The sequence below is a fragment of the Cetorhinus maximus genome, chromosome 3, assembly GCF_964194155.1.
Source record: "Cetorhinus maximus chromosome 3, sCetMax3.hap1.1, whole genome shotgun sequence".
NCBI classification, from domain to species: domain Eukaryota; kingdom Metazoa; phylum Chordata; class Chondrichthyes; order Lamniformes; family Cetorhinidae; genus Cetorhinus; species Cetorhinus maximus.
This window is the reverse complement of record NC_135881.1, coordinates 31,398,767-31,415,639: the sequence shown is the minus strand read 5'-3', so window position 1 is coordinate 31,415,639 and position 16,873 is coordinate 31,398,767. Positions and strand designations below refer to the sequence as shown.

At 40.4% G+C, this 16,873-nt stretch overlaps 1 protein-coding gene across 2 annotated transcripts in view; it reads right to left on the bottom strand.

Moving 5' to 3' along the window:
- Nucleotides 1-16,873, bottom strand: part of LOC144672718 (uncharacterized) — a 145,878-nt gene that overhangs the window by 90,960 nt on the left and 38,045 nt on the right. The window contains exon 3 of one of the 2 annotated variants that reach the window (XM_078534664.1): nt 11,304-11,375. The exons of the other annotated variant lie outside the window; for it this stretch is intronic. Coding sequence (XP_078390790.1) covers nt 11,304-11,375 — 72 coding nt within the window. The remainder of the gene's footprint in view (nt 1-11,303; nt 11,376-16,873) is intronic. 2 annotated transcript variants of the gene reach the window in all.

Sequence of the window (16,873 nt, the reverse complement as noted above, 5' to 3'; positions counted from 1 at the left end):
TTCACCTCATATTAACCCTGAATGTTAGAGTATAAGATAGATATTGTAAATTGTTTTCTTTTTGAACTTGTATAGTAAAGTTTACTTTTGTTTGTTCAAAACCAGTAGAATCTAGTGGCTTTATTCTCTTAGCAAATATCTTGAATCTTAAACTTTGCCTACATTAAACATAACATTATTGGTGCTTAGCCAGATCTTATCAAAAACATGGCGGTCTAGTCTAGGATCACAACAATCTATTCAGTAATAGGTTTTTCTGGGGAATACAGTGAGCTGCTATTCCATGGAAGAATAGTCAATATGCTTCCTCTTGGAGCATATATGTTCCATTGATTGTTGTGTGCTCTAATTGAACATCAACAAATGTTGAATTACTTAAATAGCTGGTCTTGCTTTGAGTTTGGCTGAATAAGCAATGTAATAACCATCAAGGTTGGTCAAACTATAATTGAATTCCAAAGTATCTGTTTGAATACCCACTTTTTAATCCCTTTTTACTAATAATAACAATGTTCATGTTTCACTGTTACCTAACATAGTTATCATTCAACATTGATTTGACAGTCTTGTCCTGTCAGCCATAGGCTTGTGCTCCCTAACTTTCCAGATCACGGATTTCTTGGCCAAGATTCATTATCTAGACTTCAAGAATTTCTGAACAAAGTGAGATTTTCTGCCTATTCTATGTGATTACTTCAGTTTTAGTTAATCCTTTTTACTCCCATAGAAAACTCCCCAACTTGTGATTACTTCAGTTTTAGTTAATCCCTTTTTCTCCCATAGAAAACACCCCAACTTGTTGTCTTACAATTTTCTATACCAATAGCCCACTTCTAAAAAAACTGTAGTTCCCTCTGTAGAACTTAACTAATTAAAGCTCTCTGCTTTAAATTGAGTTGCATTAGAAATAGTTTATTGGCCATTTATTAAAGCAAGCAGCTCAGTGGTCATTGTGTCTATACTGTACAGAAATAGACATAATAAAAGCAACAATATTACTTCAGGAAACAGCATTCCACAACTTAATGGGGTCTTTTGCAGATCATCCAAAAAAAGAGATCTTCTTTCATTCCATTTGTTTTTATACTGAGAAATAAATATTCGTAAAATGTCCAATAAGGACTTGCTTTACTCACAAATGCTTCTTGCTCCATCCTGTCTAAATGAATAGGAGCTGTAGAGTGAAAAGGTAGTATTGCAAAACATATGGGATCTTAGGCTTCATAAATAGACCTATTGAGTACAAAAGCAGGGAAGTTATGCTAAATTTTATAAAGCTCTGGCTAGGCCATAACTAGAGCATTGTGGCCAGTCCTGGTCACCACACTAGGAAAAATGCAAAGATCTTAAGAAGGTGCAGAGGAGATTTACTGGAATGGTTCCAGAGATGAGGGAATTTATCTACAAAGCTAGGTTGGAGGGGCTGGAATTGTCCTCCTTGGAGTAAAGGAGGTTGATAGGAGATCAGATAAAGGTGTACAAGATTTTGACAGTTTAGATAAAGTAGACATGTCCCTATTAGCTGATGGTACTATGATTAGGGAACACAGATTTGAGATGCAGGGATGGGAGGAAGAACTTCTTTGTGCAGCAAGTTATAATGACCTGGAACTCTTTGCCCAAGAGGGTGGGAGAAACAGAGATGATCAATGATTTCAAAAGCAAATTACACAGTAACTTGAAGGAAATAAACTTCTAGGGCTACAGACATAAAGTAGAGGAATGGGACAGATTTGATTGTTCTACAGAGAGCTGCCATGGACTTGATGTGCCTTTATGTTTGTAAGTAGTTAGCCTTGAACCCAAGCAAAATATCTAAGGGAACCTTTGTTGCATGTAAAAAATTCAAGCATTGAGCTAAATTTAACTCAAATGATTAAATTTGCAGTTTCTTCATAGAGATAAAAGTAAATCCTAAAAAGAGGAACTGAAGTGTTTTAGTCTAATATGGAATTGGAACAACATATAGATACATATGAAACAGTAAGGAAAAGATAGTGCTAACCTGAAATAAGTTAAAATTACAAGAGGATTTATTGGCCTTGGAGGGGATGCGGTGCAGATTTACCAGAATGAAGCTGAAGTTAAAAAGGTTAAATTCTGGAGACAGATTGCATAGATTAGGCTTGAATCTCAAATGATTGTGTTTAACTAATTGAGGTTCTTAAGATGGCCAAAGGAACTGATAAGGTAAGTACAGAAAATATATTTGCTCTAGCCGGGGGGGTTAGAGGGGGGTGGTCAGAAGAAGGGGCAGAACCTTAAATAAAAACAGAAAATGCTGGAAAAACTCAGCAGGTCTGACAGCATCTGTGGAGAGGGAAACAGATGTTTAACGTTTCAAGTCTGTATGGCCCTTCTTCAGAGGCTTAAAATTAGAATTAAAACAACTTCAGGGATGATGTCAGAGAGCACTTCTTTACACAAAAGGCAGTGGAAATCTAAAATTCCCTCCCCTAAAAAGCTGTTTCAGCTGGTCCAATTGAAAATTTTAAAATTAAATTGACATATTTTTGTTAGGCAAGGGTATTAAGGATTATGGAACCAAGGCAGGTAGATGGAATTATGGTTCAGACAGGCCAAAATCTAACCCGAAGCAGACTTGGGGGCCGAATGGCCTACTTCCATTCCTATGTAATTATTACTGACAGCTTTATCATCACCAAAGCATAGCAGAGTTTTGTTGTCATAGCAGCTTCAACACAATTGGATATTAAACATTCAAACTAAGCAAAGGAAAATGGAATTTTGCCATCAACATTCATACTTTTCCTCCATAAACTGATAAATTTAATAGATCATAAGCATCATGCTATATATTATTCTACTCAACTAATAAAGGACGCAGTTTGCTTTAGGCTAAATTGTTAGTTTATCAGATAATATCCCCAGGTGCTTGGGCGTATATTTCATCCATCTTGAAAGAGATTAAACAAATTAAATTAAAGGTTTATATTTCCTTGAGTGTAAAAGATTAAGGGATGATTGAATGGAAGAGTTTAAAAAATGATGAAAGAACTTGATAGGATAAATCTGGAAAGACTATTTCTGCAGGTGGAGAAAACCAAGAACAAGAGAACATTAGTTAAAAATGAGACTTGGGCCAATCAGGGACAAAACAAAAATCAGGAAGCAATTTTCCCAACACAAAGGGTAGCAAAAATCTGGAATTCTCTCTCTCTCAAAATGCTGTGAATGCAGAGATAATGTGCAGATTTTCTGCTCTATGCAAAGATGTCTTCATACATACAAGAAGCAGTATGGAAATGCAGGCTGTCATCAGCAACATGTCTCTCCCAACCACCCTCCCTTTAACAACATCTCTCCCATTACTCTTCCTTCAAAAATAGCAGCTTCCACCCCCAAATTTAGAAAAAAAATCAAAAATACCCATGCATCCCTTTTCACATTTTGAACTTACCCATATTTGGAGTTAAACTATATCAACAAAATGCACTCCATTCTTAATGACAGGTCCAAATTTGTATCCATTGGGCCTGCCGCTCAACACGACCAGACAGCCTTGCTGGGAAGTAAGCTAAAAAATCGCTTGCTGGGCTTGTGTAAGAGCGAAGAGCTACCACGTGACATATATCACAGGGTTCGCCCTCACGGTTCGCTACATCCGCATAGGTAAGAGCTGCCCAAGACACACAAAAGTGATGTCCTCCTACGCTCCATCTTATCTATGACTGGTTCTGCACAACATGACTTTGTCAAATGGTTGGGTGAGTTGTTACAACCAGTTTTGAGCACATACATGGTGAAGGACTCCTTCGCATTTGCGAAGGCCATATGGGACTTGCATATTGATAGCAACACTGTCCAGTTGCGTGACTGACATTGCTAGGCTATTCACCAATGTTCCACTTAAGGAAGCCATAGACATTTGCATTGCAGCACTATATCATGGCGATCTAGACCCACCAACATTGCGTGAATCAGCATTCACTGAACTTATGAACTCCACAACTTTCACAGTGGAGTTCAGTTTTAATGACACCATGTATGCCCAAATAGATGGTGTTGCCATGGATCCCCTCTAGGCCCAACTCTCACAAACATCTTTGTTGAGTTCCATGCGAAATCTGTGTTCGATGGAATGACACCTAACCTCCTATCCCTTGCATATTTACGATATGTGGATGATGTGCCATATTTAAATCCGCAGCTGCATCCAACAATTTCCTTACATGTCTTAATGGGCTCCATCCTGCACTCAAATTCACCTATGAAATGGAGCAGTCAACTGAACTCTCTTCCTTGACGTACTAGCTCAGAAATCTGCCAGGGGGCTCTCTACCACGGTCTATCGCAAGCCTACCTTCACGTCAATATACGTGTTGGGGTTCTTACAGTTCCACATGCTATAAGATTGGTCACATCGGCAACCTTGTAAATAGGTCCCAAGCCATTTGCTCACCATGCAAGCTTGGAGCTGAAATAGGATGCATCAAAGGCATCCTGCAGGATAATGAACAGATCATTTCGCGCTGTATATAATGCAAACTCATGAACGGGCCAAAGGCCATCACTTTCAGCCGTGAAAAGTGCCCAGTCTACCTCAGATTACAAGGTATCTCAAAAATTTGAGCAACAGGTGAAGCTTGCTGTTTCACACTGCTACTATACAGTAGCAACACGAGTGGTATTCGCCACTAACAGGATGCTGCTGTCAAGCCAAAAAGACATTCTGTGTATCACACAAATGAGTAATGTGGTATCTGAATTTCAGTGCCAGTGTGATGCTAGGTATGTAGGCCATATGTCCCAAAAACTGGCAGATCGCATCAAACAGCATGTCCCAGCTGCTGTTCAAAACAGGCAGGGTACAAACCATACCCAACCAGCCCATGCTTGCAAAACTCAAAACACAGTGTCCAACATTAGATGTGATTCCGTGATTGACAACATTTGCTAAATAATCCTCAATGTGCTAAGAATTACACTGACAACTAATTTAAGATTGTCGATCGGACTCACAATGTGGCACATTTGCATGTACTGGAAGCTACAAATTTTAATACACAGGGTCCTGTTCTTTGCAGACAAAAGAACATGTACATATATTGCGCCTGTTTTAGCTAAACAAAATAAGTGACAACCATTCGCTGATTCATTCCTCAGGGCAATGCCTTGACCAATCAGGGTCAAACTGCCCGATTTAAATTTCAAACAATACTTGGCAGTTAATTGTCAGTCACCATCAGTGGTATATTCTCCATGGCAATGTCACTCGACAGCCAATCAGCACTCTCTTCATATACAAAATAAATTGTTGTTTTCCCCCTTATATTGGTATTCTTGCGAGTGTCTTCACGAGTGCAAGATGAAAAGCTTAGACATGTCTCTTTTTTTCAACAATATATGTAAATTTCTGTTTCACCTGGAAGAAGTGTTTGGAGTCTTGGATGATGATGATGATGATGAGGAGACAGGAGGTAAAAGGACAGATGTTGCAACTCCTGCGCTTGCATGAAAAGTTGTCATGGGAAGGAGAGGAGTTGTTGGGGTGATTGATGAGTGGACCAGGGTTTCATGGAGAGAACAGTCTCTTCAGAATACTGAAAGGGCTGGGAAGGGAAGATGTTTTCATGGTGGCTTCATGTTGGAGGCAGCAAAAATGATGGAGGTGTTCCATTTAATACAGAGACTGGTGAGGTATAAGCTGAGGACAAGGAGAATCCTATCATTGTTCTGGGAGGGAGAAGAAGGGGTGAGAGAAGTGCAAGAAGTGGAACAGACATAATTAAAGGCTTTGCCAATCATGGTGGGTGGAATCCTCGGTTGAGGAAAAAGGAAGATATATTGGAAGTGCTGGTATGCAAGGATGCATAATCAGAACAGATGCAATAGAGAAAGAGAAACTGGGAGAATCAAATGAAGTCCTTACAGGAATCAGGGTGTGAAGAAGTGTAGTCAAGTTGCTGTGGGAGTCAGTGGACTTATAGTGAATTTTGGCTGATAGCCCATCCCCAGAAATGAGGACAGAAAATCAAGGAAGGGAAGAAGAGATGGACCAGGTGAAGGTGACAGAAGGGTGGAAATAGGAAGCAGAGCGCAAGAGAGGGAAACGAGTCATCAATGTACAGGATAAAGTGATGCAGGAGGGTCTCCAGGTAGAACTAGAACAGGGAATGTTCCACATATCCCACAAAAAGGCAGGTGTGGCTGGATCCCATGCGGGTGCCAAAATCAATACCTTTTCTTTGGAGGAAGCAAGTGGAGTTAAAGGAGAAGTTGCACACTGCGAAAACAACTTCAGCCAGGAAGAGGAGGAGGGTAGTGGTGGATGGAAACTGGCTGGGCTATGTTCAAGGAAGAAATGGAGAGTTTTCAGACAATCCTGGTGGGGGATACAGGTGTAATGAAATTGCACATCCATAGTGAAGAGGAGATAGTTAGAGCCAGAAAACTGGAAACTGTCGAAGTGACAGATGGCATTGGAAGAGTCATGGATGTCGGAGTAGAGGTAGGCCATTTGAATCTGCTCCACCATTCAATAAGATCAAAACTCATTTTCTTCCTAAAGTACACCTTTCTGCACTTTCCCCTTATCCCCTTGGTTTCCAAAAATCTAGCGATTTCTGACTTGAATATACTTAACAACTGAGCATTCACAGCTCTCTGGGGACAGAAATCCAAATATTCACAACCATTTGAATGAAAAATGTTCTCCTCATCTCAGACCTAAACAGCTGGCCACTTATCCTGAGACATTGACTGCTAATTCTAGATTTCTCAGCCAGGGGAAAACATCCTCCTAGCATTTGACCTGTAAAGCCCCTTCAGAATTTTATGTTTCAATTAGATCACTTCTAATTCTTCCAAACTCTAAGGGATAAAGACCAAGTCTACTCCATCTCTCCTCACAGAACAATTCCCTCATCCCAGGAATCAGTCTGGCGAACCTCCACTGCACTCCCTTCCAAAGCAAATATATCAGTCTTTAGGAAGGAAACCAAAACTCCAGGTGAAGATTTACCAAAGCCCCGTATAATTGTAGCAAGACTTCTTTAGTCTTGTATGCCAAACCCTTTGTAATCAAGGCTGACATACCACTTGTGGTCCTGAATGCTTGCTATACTTTTGTATTAACTTTCTGTGAGTTGTGTACAAAAGGACACCCAGTCCTTCAACATTTAAAAAAATGCTCTGCTTCTCTACTTTTCCTACCAAAGTAGCAACCTCACATTTCTCCACATTAGATTCTATCTGCTTCATTCTTGCCTACTCATTAAACCTGTCTAAATTGTTTTACAGCCTCTTGGCTTCCTCCCCAACTAGCTTTGTGTTATCAGCATGCTTGGAGACATTACACTTAGTCTCCTCATCTCAAATCATTGATACAGATTGATTGTTATATTCTTATGTAAATAGCTAGGCCCAAGAGAATGGAAGCTGACTGAGCCCTGAAGGGCATAACTACCAAACTGGGCTTGTGGCAGGTGGTGAGAGAACCAACAAAATAGGGAAATAGCTACATGACCTCATCCTCACCAATTTATCTGTTGTAGACGCATCTGCCCATGACAGCGTTGGTTGGATTGGTCACCACACAGCAGTTCAACTGGGCATCCAGGAGACGCTGTGGGCTATCTGCAGCAGTAGAATTGTATTCAATCATAATCTGTAAAACTCATGCCTGGCATATCTCTCACTATACCATTACCATCAAGACAGGGCACCAACCCTGGTTCAATGAGGAGCGGAGGAAAGCATGCAGGAGCCACAGCAGACATATCTAAAAATGAAATGCCAACCTGGTGAATTTACACCAGATTACAAGCGTGCTCGACAGCAGAAGAAGCATGCAATAGGCAGAGCTCAGAGATCCCACAACCAATGAATCAGGTCAAAGCTCTGCAGTCCTGCCATATCCAGTTGTGAATGAACATGGATAATTAAACAAATAGCAGAAGATTAAGACTCCACAAATGTCATCATCCTCAATGATGGTGGAGTCAAGCACGTTAGTGCGAAAGACAAGGCTGATGCAATTGCAATCATTTTCAGCCCGGAGTGCCGAGTGGATGATCCAGCTTGGCCTCCTCCTGACGTTCCCAGCATCAATGCCACTCCTCAGCCAATTTGACTGACTTCATGTGATATCAAGAAACGGCTGAAAGCAATGGAAACTGGCTGTAGTATTAAAGATCTGTGCTCCAAAACCAGCTATGCCCCTTGCCAAGCTGTTACAGTACAGTTACAATGCTGGCAACTACCCTAGAATGTGGAAAATTGTCCAGCTATGTCCTGCCTAGAAAAAGCAGGATATGTCGAATTTGGTCAATTACCACCCCAACAATCTACTCTCAACCATCAACAAAGTGATGGAAGGTCTCATTGACAATGCTAAAGAGCAGCACTTACTCAACAATAAATTGCTCACTGATGCTCAGTTTCAGTCCTGCCGGGGTCACTGAACTCCAGGTCTCATTATAACCTTGGCTCAAACATGGATAGAAGAGCTGAATTCCAGAAGCGAGGTGAGAGTGATTTGACATCAAGACAGCATTTGACCAAGTGTGGCATCAAGGAGCCCTAGCAAAATTGAAGTCAATGGGAATCAGGGAAAACTCTCCATTGGTTGGAGTCAAAATACCTAGCACAAAGGTTGTGGTCTTTGGAGGCAATCATCTCAGTCCCAAAACATTGTTGTAGGAGTTCTTCAAGGAGTATTCTAGGTCCAATCATCTTCAAATAGGGATGGTCAATAAATGCTGACCTTGTCAGTGACACTCACATCCCATGAAAGAATAATAAAAAAGCACTGATCCTTGCGGTAGCCCTTTAGTTACTGCCTGTCAACCCAAAATGATCCCTTTATTCCTACTCTGCTTTCTATCTATTAACCAATCCTCAATCCATGTTAATACATTTCCCCCATTCCCATGTACCCTAATTTTGTCTGTTATGCTCTTGTGCAACACCTTATTGAATGCCTTCTGAAAATTCAAATGCACTACATCCACTGCTTCCCTCTTATTCACCCTATTAGTGATTTGTCAAATATGATTTTTCATTCATAAATCCAAATCGACTCTGCCTCATCTAATGATTTTCTAAGTGCCCTGTTACCACGTTCCTAATAATAGATTCTAGTATTTTGGTCACTGATGTTAGGCTAACTGGCCTGTAATTCTCCATTTTCTTTCTCACTCCATTCTCAAAAAGGGACCTACATTTGTCACCTTCTAATCCATAGGGTCTCTAGGGTCTACAATCTAGGGAATTCTGGAAGACCAAAACCAATGTATTCCTGTACATCTCTGTAGCCACTTCTTTTAAAACCTATGAGTGTTGATTCAAGCCCAGGGTATGTGACAGCTTTTAGTCCATTAATTCGCCAGTACCAACCTTTACTAACAATAATATCCTTAAGCACCTCATTTTCACTAGACCATTGGTTCCCTATTATTTCTGGAATTTCTTTTGTGTCTTCTACTGTGAAGATAGACAAAGAGTATTTGTTTAGTATCTCTGCCATTTTCTTATTATCCATTATCATTTCACCTGTCTCTGCCTCTAAGGAACCTATGTTTACTCTCACCGATCTACTCCTTTATACATACCTATAGAAGCTTTTACAACCTAATTTTATGTCTCTACCTAGTTTACTCTCAAATGCTATTTTCTCCCTCGTTGACAATATCTTGGTCATCCTTCGCTGAATTCTAAAATCCTTCTAATCCTCTTGGTCGCTACTCTTTTTGGCAACATTATAATCCTTTACATTTAGTACTCCAGCCTTTACATATAATCCTTATGTCCTTCCATCCAATACTAGCTTGAAATTCTCTTGTTAGCCACAGTTGGACTGCTTTACCTTAAGAGAATGTATAATTGCTGTGAATTATGAATTAATTCTTTAAACATTTGCCATTGCTTATCTAACATCCAAGTTTAATCTAGTTTCCCGATCTACTTTAGCAAACTCGCTCCTCATATCTAGATCATTTGCTTTGTTCAGTTTAAGACCCCAGTTTCGAACTTAATTAAATCACTCTCAAACCCTATTTAAAATTCTAACCTATTATGATCATTTTTCCCCAGAGGCTTCTTGACTATAAGGTTATTAATTAACTCTGGTTCATTGCAAAATACTAAATCCAAAGTAACCTTTTTACTAATTGATTCCTTGACATAATGATCTAGAAAACCACCTTGAATCCACGCTATGATCTCATCCTCCACACTATTACTGTAAATTTGGTTTGCCCAGTCCATATGAAAATGATTCCTATATTATCCTTCGCACAAGGATCAGTTCTGACAAAGAGCATTGGATGCACTTAAGGGGAAGGCTAGATAAACATGAGGGAGAAAGAAATAGAAGGTTATGCTGATAGGTTTTGCTGAAGAGGGGGAAGGCGGCTCACGTGGAGCTCAAACACTAGCACCAACTAATTGGGTAGAATGGCCTGTTTCTGTGCTGTACATTCTATGTAATCTATGTAATATTATAGTACGCTATATTTCACTACATAGATCTGAGTATACTGCTACAAAACATTTACCTTTATTCTTAAAATGTTGAAAGAATATACATGAGTAAAATGATATGTACAGAATTGGCCTTTTTTATTCATACATTCTTATTATTTTATTTTTTAAATTTTTGCATGTACAATGACAAGAATTTCAGGTAATGGCGATAGGAACGGCTTCTGTAATGTATAACTGCCGTTGTTTGCATCAAGAATGGCCAAATATTTTCCACACACTGCATCAACGATGTACCTTAATCACAGCATCTTATACCTATTGCTGCAATATGAATTTTCTATTTCTCACCTCAGCTAGCATTGTGAGCTCGAGTGAGACTCAGTTTAATACCAATTAGTTTTCTAGTCACCCACAAGCCTGTGCTGGATTTGTACCAGGTCCCAGAGGTGAAAACTCTGCACGATCAAACCACCATTGTTCATAGATTCTTCTGTAGAGAGGTATTATAATTTATTTTCATTTTCATTACTCACTTAATATTTTAGTTCTATGTTATCTCTTTCAACTAGGAAATAAGGCAACCTCAGACAATGACTGCTCAATTACTATTCATGCTAATTGATAATTAACTGGCAGGAGTTGTAGAATAGCAAGACTCACATGGCACATGTAGTATTCTTTTCCCTGAGAGATGCAACAATCTGTGACAATTAGCTATTTGGGCAAAAAATCTTACTCGTAGCAAGCAGATTTAAGCAAGATACACAGCTAGCCTCATCTTGTTGGGAAGCAAAAGCCAAAAATCACTAAAGCTCATGAATCATCAAAAGCAGTAAGTAAAGTTTGAAACTTACAAGTATTTCAAATGTGAGAGACCTTCAAAAGTTTCCGGAATCAGATCCGTTATACGATTCCCTTTTAAATTTCTGAAAGTTAATACATTTTAGAATGAGCTTCATGCTAACAGGGTGGTTTTTAATCATGCTAAAAAGTATCAAAACTCACCTGTGGCATTCAGAGTTACTGTATTAACTTTTAGCTCTATAAAACTAGTTGATCGCCAAAGCTTGCAGCTTGAAAGGGTGAGTGATAGAGAGAAATATTCAAATACTATAAAATGCTTTTCAACTACTATTTTTTTTTAAAATCCTGGCATTTACTCCTGGAGCTGAAAAAACCAACACTGGAAATTTACTCAAGAGAACTCCTTGAGCAAAAGATACACATTACCCCAGATACACATGAAAATAGGGTTCTGCCAACCTTCTGCCAAAGTTAAATTAGCTGATTGGGAGAGCACCAAGGAAATTCTGCGCAGATCTTTGCACTGGAATCATTACAGAGTTTAAACACATTACGCCTGCAATCAAGATACCTTACATAGTCAATTGCCTCATACTTTAGAGATAAAACTCCTGCAGTTATCGAGAGTATGGCTCAGACTTTGCATTCAGCAGAAAAGCGATGGTGCTTGCCGCTCACCTCAAAGAAAGCTGTTCACAAAGTCTAAGGGTCTTGATGGTGTGCATTACACCTTTCCAGTTGTTAATTTTAGTCCAGCATCAGCTCAAGATGATCTCTAGTATCCAGCAACAATGAAGTCATCAAACAGACTAAGCAGCCAGTCACATTGAGAAATTCTCAGAGGGGCAGACCAGGAGTTAAAAACCACTGGTGATTCTTTATAATCATTTTACAGAGTGTGAAATAAAGTTTTGGACATACACCTGGAATTAAGGTAAAAGGTAAAATATGCAAACATTTTTAAAAATTAAAAATTCATCATAATGGAAATTTGATAAATATAAAAGTTTTTTCAGGACCAGAGAGATTGTTCAACAATAATTATGAATTTAGTATGCCATTAAAAACCTGTTACATTCTCATTCAACAAAGCATAACTTTTTCAAAGGTTCACATGAATTCAAGTGATTTCTCAGATTTCAGGGACTTCAATGGTGTACCCTGTGACAGAGCAGGGACTCACTAACAGCAATTTCTGCATTTCCACAGTTAACTGCACATAAGCAGACAATAGAACTTGCTATCAGTTTCACATGCGGCGAAGAGCAGTGGGAAACCAGGGGATTGAGAAGCCTACAAAGACCAACAGAGGACAACTAAAAAAGAAATAAGGAGGGAGAAGATTAAATATGAGGGTAAACTAGCCAGTAATATAAAAGAAGATTGCAAGAGTTTTTTTTAGATATATAAAGGGTAAGAGAGAGGCAAAAGTGGACATTGGGCCACTGGAAAATGACGCTGGAGAAGTAGTAGTGGGGAACAAAGAAATGGCGGAGGAACTGAATAGGTACTTTGCGTCAGTCTTCACGGTGGAAGACATGAGTAACATCCCCAAAGTTCAAGAGAGTTGGGGGGCAGAGGTGAGTATGGTGGCCATTACCAAGGAGAAGGTGCTAGGAAAACTGAAAGGTCTGAAGGTGGATAAATCACCTGGACCAGATGGATTACACCCCAGAGTTCTGAAGGAGATAGCTGAAGAGATACTGGAGGCGTTAGTGGTGAACTTTCAGGAATCACTGGAGTCAGGGAGGGTCCCAGAGGACTGGGAAAACGCTAATGAAACCCCCCTGTTTAAGAAGGGAGTGAGGCAAAAGACAGGAAATTACAGGCCGATTAGCCTGACCTCGGTCGTTGGTAAGATTTTAGAGTCCATTATTAAGGATGAGATTTCAGAATACTTGGAAGTGCATGGTAAGATCGGGCAAAGTCAGCATGGTTTCATCAAGGGGAGGTCATGCCTGACAAATCTGTTAGAATTCTTTGAGGAGGTAACGAGTAGGTTAGACAAAGGAGAGCCAATGGATGTTATCTACTTGGACTTCCAGAAGGCCTTTGACAAGGTGCCACACAGGAGGCTGCTCAGTAAGATAAGAGCCCATGGTGTTAGAGGCAAGGTACTAGCATGGATAGAAGATTGGCTGTCTGGCAGGAGGCAGAGAGTGGGGATAAGGGGGTCCTTCTCAGGATGGCGGCCGGTGACTAGTGGAGTTCTGCAGGGGTCAGTGTTGGGGCCACAACTTTTCATTTTATACATTAATGATCTAGATGAAGGAACTGACGGCATTCTGGCTAAGTTTGCAGATTATACAAAGATAGGTGGAGGGACAGGTAGTATTGAGGAGGCGGGGAGGCTGCAGAACGATTTTGACAAGTTAGGAGAATGGGCAAAGAAGTGGCAGATGGAATACAACGTGGGGAAGTGTGAGGTCATGCACTTTGGTAGGAAGAATAGAGGCATAGACTATTTTCTAAATGGGGAGAGAATTCAGAAATCTGGAGTGCAAAGGGACTTGGGAGTCCTAGTCCAGGATTCTCTTAAGGTTAACTTGCAGGTTGATGTGGTAGTTAGGAAGGTAAATGCAATGTTGGCATTTATTTCGAGAGGACTAGAATATAAAAGCAGGAATGTGCTGCTGAGGCTTTATAAGGCTCTGGTCAGACCACATTTAGAATATTGTGAGCAATTTTGGGCCCCAGATCTCAGGAAGGATGTGCTGGCCCTGGAGAGGGTCCAGAGGAGGTTCACGAGAATGATCCCAGGAATGACAGGCTTAACATATGAGGAACGTTTGAGGAATCTGGGTCTATACTCGATGGAGTTTAGAAGGATGAGGGGGGATCTGATTGAAACTTACAGAATACTGAAAGGCCTGGATAGAGTGGACGTGGGGAAGATGTTTCCATTAGTAGGAGAGACTAGGACCTGAGGGCACAGCCTCAGAGTAAAGAGAAGACCTTTTAGAACAGAGATGAGGAGAAACTTCTTTAGCCAGAGAGTGGTGAATCTATGAAATTCATTGCCACAGAAGGCTGTGGAGGCCAGGTCATTGAGTGTATTTAAGACCGAGATAGATAGGTTCTTGATTGGTAAGGGGATCAAAGGTTACAGGGAGAAGGCGGAAGAATGGGGTTGAGAAACTTATCTGCCGTGATTGAATGGCGGAGCAGACTCGATGGGCCAAATGGCCTAATTTCTGCTCCTATGTCTTATGGTCTTATGGTCTGAGATCAAACAGCATAAAGTTGGACATCCATGAAGTGCTTGGGCCATCAGCAGCAACAGAACTGAATACCACATAATCTGTAAACTCTCCTGGGATGGTATAACCCTCACTCCTCCATCACCAACAAGTCGGATAACCAATCATGGTTTAATGAAGAGTGCGGAAGAGTATGCCAGGTACAGCAGCAGCCATACCAGAAAAGAAGGTACCAACTTGGTGAAGCTGCAAGACAGAACTATGTGTAAGCTAAACAGCAAAATCAACATGCCATAGACAGAGCTAAAAAATCTCACAACCAAGAAATCAAGCCCACATGTGACTGCCCGTCTATCAAGCAACCAACAAGAGGAGGCTGCTCCATTAATAACACCATCATCAACAATGGTATTGCCTAGCACTTAAGGGTAAAACATAAAGCTTAAGAATTTGCAACCATCCTTCGCCAGAAGTGCAGTGTCCAATCTGTCTCTGTCACTGCCTAAGTCTGCATCACAAACACCAGTTTTCAGCCAATTTGATTAATTTTGCTTGCTCCAAGAAAGGCCAAGTGAGGTGGACCAAAAGCAACTGACCTTGACACATCCTGGCTGTGCTGAAGATCTGTGCTCTAGGCCCTAACCAATCTGTTCAAGTATAGCTGCAACACGAACACCTGCCCAACCAGGTGAAAAATCACCTAGGCATGTCTTATCACACAATGCAGGATAAATTCAAACTTGCTAATTTATTGCCCAATAAATCTACTCCCAATTATTAGCAAAATGATGGAAGCAACCATTAATAATGCTATACAACAACACTTACAATAGGCTGCCCATCACTCCTAAATTTGCATTCGCCATGGACAATCAGCTCTAGAACTTATTACAGCCTTTGTCTAAACATGGACATAAGAGGGAAATTCCAGAAGTGAGGCAATAATCACCACCCTTGACATCAAGGCAGCATTTGAAGAACTGGGACACCCTGCTAAAACTGAAGTCAACTGGGATTGGGGAAAAATTCTCCAAGAATGGAGTCATACCTGGCACAAAAAAAGATGGTTGTGGTTGCTAGAGACCAATCATCTCAGCCCCAGGACATTGTTGCAGGAGTTCCACAGGGCATTGTCCCAAGCCCAACTTCCTTCAGCTGCTTCATTAATGGGATAGTCAATAATGAGGAGGACTGCAACAAATTACAGGAGGACATTAATAAACTTTCAGAATGGGCAAATAATTGGCAAAAGAAGTTCAACATAGATAAATGTGAGGTACTACATTTTGGAAGGAAGTCTAGGTTGGGTATAGGGATCTTGGAGTACAAATACACCAATCACTAAATGCTGCGCCACAGGTTAAAAAGGCCATAAAAAAGCAAACCAAGCACTGAGTTTTATTTCTAGAAGGATAGAATTGAAAAGTAATGTGCAACATGCATTAAGCTTTGATTAAACCACAAAAGTAGGTCCATGGATTGGTGTGTTCATGGGAATGCTGTGGGGCGGTGGGGGGTGGTAGCCCACATTCTGTCCAGCTCCAGGAACACTCCTGGACCTAAAAAATAACTCTAACCTTTGACTTTTTGTCCACTTACTCCTTCAACCAGGTTTTTAAATGAGCAGAATTTCTACAGCACACACTGTGGAACTCAGTAAGCTAGTAAAATTGCATCTAGATTCCACATACAGAAGACCTCCAAACTGTATTGACTCAAGGGTCTGGCCTGATTTACGCTGGAGTCTGGGCCACCTAGCAGAAAGCTTCAAAACAAATAGAGCAAACCAAGGAAGTCATACTTATCAGGAAAGGTTGAACAAGCTCCTCAACCAGTTTTCTCTACAACAGAGAAGACTGAAGGGTGACCTGATAAAAGGTTTTTAAGATTATGAAACAGTTTGATAGTCAGAGAAGATGTTTCCACTTTTGTGCGAGACCAGAGCCAGGGGCCATAAATATAAGATAGTTACCCCTAAATATGAGAAACTTCTTTAACCAGAAAGTGTTTAGAATATGGAACAATTTACCACAAGTAGTAGTTGAGGCAAACAGGACAGATGCATTTCAGAAGCCAGATAAGCACATGAGGGAGAAAAGAACAAGGATGTGTTAATGGTAATGGGGTTAAGAGGGGTGGGAAGAGGATCATGCGGAGCATAAACACTGGCATAGGCCTATTGCCCAAATGGTCTGCTTCTGTGCCATTAATGCTTTGTAATACAAACAATGACAGAACAGGCAGTATGTTAATCAATCATGTCGATTTTAGATCTGACATATTCTGTTTACACTGGGGATAAGGAGGTAAATCCCACCCCAACATCTTCAACCAATTAATCAGGCTAGATTTGATCCAAGTCCCAAAATTGCACACTATCCTACTGCAAGGTCAGTTCTTCCCTCCTTCCTTTTTGCTTT